Source organism: Leptonychotes weddellii, unplaced genomic scaffold (genome assembly GCF_054177405.1).
Source record: "Leptonychotes weddellii isolate Sample4059 unplaced genomic scaffold, ASM5417740v2 HiC_scaffold_8193, whole genome shotgun sequence".
Taxonomy (NCBI): Eukaryota; Metazoa; Chordata; class Mammalia; order Carnivora; family Phocidae; genus Leptonychotes; species Leptonychotes weddellii.
Window position 1 is genome coordinate 1 of NW_028052603.1, and position 6,926 is coordinate 6,926.

Sequence of the window (6,926 nt, forward strand, 5' to 3'; positions counted from 1 at the left end):
TATACCTTCTGCTCCGCCCCTCTTTCTTCTTCTGGGATCCCAATTATTCTAATATTGTTTCATTTTATGGTATCACTTACCTCTCGAATTCTGCCCTTGTGATCCAGTAGTTGTTTATCTCTCTTTTTCTCAGCTTCTTTATTCTCCATCATTTGGTTTTCTTTATCACTAATTCTCTCTTCTGCCTCATTTATCCTAGCAGTTAGAGCCTCCATTTTTTATTGCACTTCATTAATAGCCTTTTTGATTTCGACTTGGTTAGATTTTAGTTCTTTTATTTCTCCAGAAAGGGTTTCTCTGATACATCTTTATAATCGTCATTCTGAACTCTAGTTCTGACATCTTACTAATGTCCGTACTGATTAGGTCCCTGGCAGTCGGTACTGCCTCTCGTTCTTTTTTTTGAGGTGATTTTTTTCTGTCTTGTCATTTTGTCCAGAGGAGAATAGATGAATGAGAGAACAAATGCTAACAGGGTAACAACGACCACAGAAAAATATAAACAAATCAGAAGAGACCTGAAACTGGAGGAAAAGAAAGGGAAAGAAAGAAAAAAGGAAAAAGATTTAAAAAGAAAAGAATATGATCAAATATGATCAGGCTGGTGCAGTGATCAGTGCCACACACTAGATTTTGGGCATATTTTGGTCTGTTAGAAGAAACTGCCTCCCAAAATTTTAAAGAAAGAAAAGCTTATATATGTACAAAAAATAAGGGTAAATATGATGAAGGGATGGAATATGACTGTAAAGACGAAAATTATAAAACATTTTATAAAAGGAATTGATAAGTTGGTTGAAAAAAGGAAGAAGCGAAATTGAAAAAAAAAAAGAATGTGATCAGGCACAAGAGTAGAACAAAGCCATACACTAGAGATTTAGGGTATATTTTGGTCTGTTAGAAGAAACTGTATCCCAAAATTTTAAAGAGAGAACAACTTATATGTATACCAGAAATAAGGTTAACTACTATGAAGGGATAGAATATGACTCTAAAAATGAAAAATAAAAAAGATTTTTTCAAAAGGGATTGATAAGATGTTCATGAAAAAGGGAAAAAGAAAAATTCAAGAGAAAAAAGAAACAAAAGAAAGAAAATTTAAAAAATTAACTTTGAAAGACTAAAGAATCATGGGGAAAAAGCCATGGATTCTATGTGCAGTATTCCCCTAGCGCTGGAGTTCGGCCATTCTCATCGATGGGTAAAGTTAGTCTTAGCTGGCTTTTCTCGCTGATCTTCTGGGGGAGGGGCCTGTTGCCGTGGTTCCCAAATGTCTTTGCCGGAGACGGAATTGCCCCCCCCCTGCCCGGTCAGGGCTAAGTAATCTGCTCGGGTTTGCTCTCAAACCTTCGGGAGCTTTTGTTCCCTGCAAGCTTTCCGTTCGGCTTTGGAGGACGAGAGTGAGAATGGTGGCCTCCCAATCTCCGCCCCGGAGGAGCCGAGAACTTGGGGCCCCGCTCCTCAGTGAGCCCCCAGAGAAAAGCCGTCAGTCACTCCCGTCTCCCCGGTCTCCGGCCGCACTCCGTGCTCACCCGGCCTGTGACCGCGCGTTTCTATCTCTGGCACCAGACCCGGGGTGGAGTCTCCAAACCCAGCAGATCCCTCCTGTGCCGCTCCTCCCAGGGAAGGAAGGGGAGTCTCCCCAGATCTGCCGCTTGTTGGGTCCCTGCTGGACGAGCAGTGGCCCGACTGTGCTGCGGATCACGGTTTATGACAGCCCCTAGCTGAGAGCCCGCGCCTGGGCTCCACCTCTGCAGCCGGCTTCCCTGCTCCGATACCTGGGAGCTCTGCCGCACTCAGGCACCCCTGGTCTTTCTTTGACCCCGGGGGTCCTGAGACCACACTGTCCCAGCGAGGGTTCCACCCCCCACTTAGCCCCTGGAGGGACGTCCCTCAGCGGAGCAGACTTCTAAAAGTTCCGATTTTGTGCTCCGCGGCTCTGTCACTTGCCAGAAGTGGCCGACGGAGGCCCCTCCCCCGCCGTCTATCCTCCCGAATATCACCTCGGATTCACTTCTCCACACGTCCTGCCTTCCAGAAAGTGGTCGCTTTTCTGTTCAGAGAGTTGTTGCTCTTCTTTTCTTCGATCTCCTGTTGAGTTCGTAGGTGTTCAGAATGTTTTGATCCCTATCTGGCTGAATTCCTGGGACCCTAAGAAATTTAGGTCTCCTACTCCTCCGCCGTCGTGCTCCTCTTTCTTATTTCATAGCACAGAAGGAATTTTTATTATGAGAGAAGAAGCAGTGTTTTTATTTTATTTTTTTTATTTGTATGCTTGTTTAGATGAATGATACAGCCATGAGTTTTGTGTGCTTTATTTTATATATTAATCAACCAGTTGGGAAGAAGAAGAGTTTGATAAGTTAGCTTGATGTCCCAGTTTTAGAAGTCAGATTCTAAAATGAATAATCTAGTGTTTAGGTGTGGCAATATCCAGTGTTACATACATTTCATCTTTATAGCCAGATAGCCACATACAATTTTTACATTATTTTATCAAGAATTTAAAATTTAACCAGAGTCAGTTTTCTTCCTACCCCTCTCCAAGACTCACAAGTCTTAACTGCAGTTAACTAAATTAATTCTGACCAAGAACAACACAATTAAGAGTGGAAAGAAGTGTGTATGTTATAGTTAGCTTTCAAACCTCATGACATAAAGATTTTTAGTTTTTCCTCCTTTCTGGAGTATACAGAAAGGGAGAATCATTCTTTGTAGGACATTATACTCTCTTAATAGGTGACATTCTTATGTCTTCTGTCACAAAATATCCTTGTTTTTAAGCAAGAGTTGTCAGACTAATGTTTAAAATTAGTACTTTTAAGCTTATTTAAAGATTTTTGGCTTTGTGCTGATATTTTCCTTTCTCATTCAACTCACCAAATAAGAGAACAACTTTATGATCTGTACACTTAAAGATTAAAATTGATGTCATTCATCTCCAAATATTTACTTATCTTCATGCCTGAAGAATGCTTATGTACCAATAACTCAAAAGTTTTAGTTCAGAATTTAGGGCGCCTGGGTGGCTCAATTGGTTAAGCGACTGCCTTCAGCTCAGGTCATGATCCCAGAGTCCTGGGATCGAGTCCCGCATCGGGCTCCCTGCTCTGCGGGGAGCCTGCTTCTCCCTCTCCCACTCTCCCTGCTTGTGTTCCCTCTCTCGCTGTGTCTCTCTCTGTCAAATAAATAAATAAAATCTTAAAAAAAATAAAAAAATAAAAAAAAAAGTTTTAGTTCAGAATTTAGTTCATAATTCATATGATTCGCATCAAAATTCCTGTTTTGACTCCGTATTGTTTTCAATCTTAATGTCTTGGGTTTACTTATCTGAAATTTAGTTTAAGTGAAACGTTATGTAAGTTTTGAAGTGTATTGTTTTATAGTGTTTTGAAACAGATGGCAGGTTCTTTAAGTCAAAACTTTGGAGATAGTATATTTTTAAAACTAAAGATGTACTTCTAGCTTTATGACGTAAGTTGAATCACAAAGAATTTTCATTTCTTCAAGTTTTTTAATTGTGTAGTACTTAAGAATATTTATTAGGCTTTTGCCAAGTTAAAAACAAAGTATATGTTCATTTGCAGATATGCTAATTTTAGATTAGATTCTTTGTTACCATTTTGGCTTCTCTTGATAATGAGAATAATTAGAATTAACTGTTGTTTGGGGGTGGCGTACATATATTTGACAGAACTAGAAGAACAGACTCGAAAAGCTCTGGAACTGGACCAGGAACGAAAGCGAGCAAAGGAAGAAGCAGAAAGGCTTGAAAAGGAACGTCGAGCTGCTGAAGAAGCCAAGTCTGCTATCGCAAAACAAGCTGCCGACCAGATGAAGAATCAGGAACAACTGGTCAGGAACCTGTCTTAGTTCTGTCTCAGAGAAGAAGAAAAATTTAGATAAAAGCATGAAGCAAACCTTGTAAAACTATATTAGGTCTTCTGGAAAGCAAACCAAAGATACAAGTAATCTAATAACAAAGTGTGGAAATAAACCTAAAAATTTTATTTCTGCCTAAAAAAAAAAACAAAACACCTAAAAATAATAAAATATCAGTGGAGTCTATTGCTAACAGAAGATTTCTGATTCACTTAAACTTTGCATTAGCCACTAGTGTATTTTACTTCAGATAAATTGACAAGATCTTCTAATTCCTTCTTAAAAGATAAATGTAGGCCATAATTTATTGGGTGTTTGTTTAGTGGACTTGCAGATATTGAGTAGGCATGACATTTAAAAGATCCTGGAATTAAATATGGGTTCAGACATTTACTTGATATGTGTCCTTGGGACTTTCTGAGCCCCAGGTCCTTCCCTTTGAAAAAAGGAATAAAGGCACCAAATAGGATTGTTGGGGAATCCAGTTAGATTATTTGACAGCATACTTTTTAAACTATAAAGCATTATATAAAATGCAGTTTTTTTTCCTTTGTAGGATTTAGCAAGTACTTTATTGATTAAAGTTAAAAAATAGCACCTGAGTTCCACATTTTAAGTTCCTGCTACTGAAACAGGAAGAACTGCTTATCTATAATAAAACTGCTTTCATTTTGTCTTCTTACTAGTTCATTAGACCTACTATAAATAAGATATTTATGATCTTAAATGCTACCTTCTTAAAAATGAAAGGCTAAGAGAGTCATGTAAAACAGCCCAAACATGTACATTAAAGCTTTGTTGACAGAATATTTTTGAAAATTTTTTTTAGTATTGGTAATTATATTCTTTCTTTTAGGCAGCAGAACTTGCTGAATTCACTGCCAAGATTGCACTTCTAGAAGAAGCCAAGAAGAAAAAGGAAGAGGAAGCTACTGAGTGGCAACACAAGGTGATCATTTGTTTCTCCACTCAGTATCATTTAATGAATATCTATTTTTGTACCTAGCAGTATGCTGAGTTTGTAGAGCTAAATATAAGATACTGTCACAATTTAGAGGGACAAGATACCTGTGTGTATGAATGGGTGTGTATTGTAGTAATTACTAATCTGTTGACGCAACCTAAGTACAGAAGAGGTGATTAATTTCTGTGGGAATGAGGCAGGTTTTGGGGAAACCCTTGTAAGTTTAAGTTGGATCTTGAATAATAAAGTCAGTTTTGGGGTAGAAAAGATTGAGAGTGGTTAGAGACTGAAAAGGTCGTCGTTCCAGACAGAAGGAACTGAATGAGTATAGGAAGTTTGAAAGTACATGGCAGACTTGAAGAACAACTAGTAAGTAAGTAAAGCTTTAGAGTATAGGTTCAGAAATCTTGAGAGATGTGGCTGGGAAGTTACAGAGGAAATTAAGTTGTGAAGGGCTTTAAATAAATTGCAAGATGATAGGGAGTGTCTGTAGACATTGTGCTTTCAAGATTTTGAAACGGGCGCCTGGGTGGCTCAGTCGTTAAGCATCTGCCTTCGGCTCAGGTCATGATCCCAGGGTCCTGGGATTGCGCCCCGCATCGGGCTCCCTGCTTGGTGGGAAGCCTGCTTCTCCCTCTCCCACTCCCCCTGCTTGTGTTCCCTCTCTTGCTGTGTCTCTCTCTGTCAAATAAATAAAATCTTTAAAAAAAAAAAAGATTTTGAAACAGGATTATAATATGATCAGGTAGGGCTTTATAAAAATAACTTAGCAATCAATGTAGAGGATGGATTGGTCTAATGGGATTACCTGAGAATGAAGAGGAACTGGGATTATTAAGAGACATCTTGTGGTAGACTCAAAAGGGCATGGCAACCAAATAATGGGTATGAAGAAGTCAAATTAGAGGGATGCAATGAAGATGACACATACTGAGATTTTGTTTTTAAGATTTTATTTGTTAGAGAGCGTGAGTGAGAGAGAGCACAAGCCTGGGGAAGAGGGGCAGAAGGAGAGGGACAAGCTGACTCCCTGCTGAGCAGGGAGCCCGACATGGGGCTCGACCCCAGGACCTTGGGATCATGACTTGAGCCAAAGGCAGACATTTAACTGACTGAGCCACCTAGGCACCCCATACTGAGATTTCTGATATAAGTTCCCCACTAGATGAAGCCACTACTGTCTGAAAGAGTACACAAGTGAAAAATCAGAGTTTAATTCAAACTTTAAATAAACGTTAACTCTTCAATGCAACTATGATAATTTGACTTTCCTGCAATGAATGTGAATACAGTTTTCTTTCACTCTTACTTAAATTTTCTTTGTAGCAGTTTAAACTTCATAGGGAAATTTTGATATATTTAGAATTATGTATATGTGTGTATATATAACTCTCAAAACAGTACAACTCTGTTAACCCATTGCACCACTTTCTTTATTAGAATTTCAGAGACACATAAACTTTTAAAAATAACACCACAGAGGCAAATCCTGTGAATTATAGAAATGAGGAAGTGTCACAAAAGAAAAATCACATTCCTACAAGCCAGGATCACTGTTTTATTAACACCTTAGTGCAGATCCTTCTAGGATCTTTTCCTGTTTGCATATGTGTATAATATACATTTATATGTTCAGAATGAGGTCATACTATACATACTCTTCCATTTTAGTCACTTTTCATCTCATCTATATTAGACTGTACTCGTAAAATTTTAAAATTCAGATATAATTGAAGTATAACATATTAATTTCAGGTGAATGACTTCATTGTTTGATACTTGTATATATTGTGAAATGAGTTAACACCCATCACCAAATAATAATGACAAATTTTTTTTCTTGTCATGAAGACTTTTAAGATTTACTCTCTTAGCAGCTTTCAACTTTCAAATATACTCTGCACTATTATTAACTGTAGTCTCCATGCTATTTGTACATTACATCCCCATGACTTATTTATCTTACAGCTGGGAGTCTGTACCTTTTTTTTTTTTTAGATTTTATTTATTTATTTGAGATAGAGAGCAAGCACGAGTGGGGGAAGGGTAGAGAATCTCTAGCCGACTCCCCATTGTGTGC

At 38.3% G+C, this 6,926-nt stretch overlaps 1 protein-coding gene across 1 annotated transcript; it reads left to right on the forward strand.

The window, feature by feature from the left end:
• The first annotated feature begins 3,624 nt into the window (after positions 1 to 3,624).
• LOC145719909 (radixin-like) lies at positions 3,625 to 4,903 on the forward strand. Its single transcript, XM_081811523.1, has 2 exons — positions 3,625 to 3,855; positions 4,739 to 4,903. Exons 1-2 carry the CDS (start codon positions 3,640 to 3,642, stop codon positions 4,886 to 4,888), a joined length of 366 nt encoding a protein of 121 aa, XP_081667649.1. The 5' UTR covers positions 3,625 to 3,639; the 3' UTR covers positions 4,889 to 4,903.
• Positions 4,904 to 6,926: the final 2,023 nt, after the last annotated feature.

Excerpts from the sequence above, each read along its gene's own strand:
- LOC145719909 (XM_081811523.1), top strand. The coding sequence starts at position 3,640 with ATGAGAATAATTAGAATTAACTGTTGTTTGGGGGTGGCGTACATATAT. Across the intron at positions 3,856-4,738 it reads TGAAGAATCAGGAACAACTG|GCAGCAGAACTTGCTGAATT; the intron begins GTCAGGAACCTG and ends TCTTTCTTTTAG.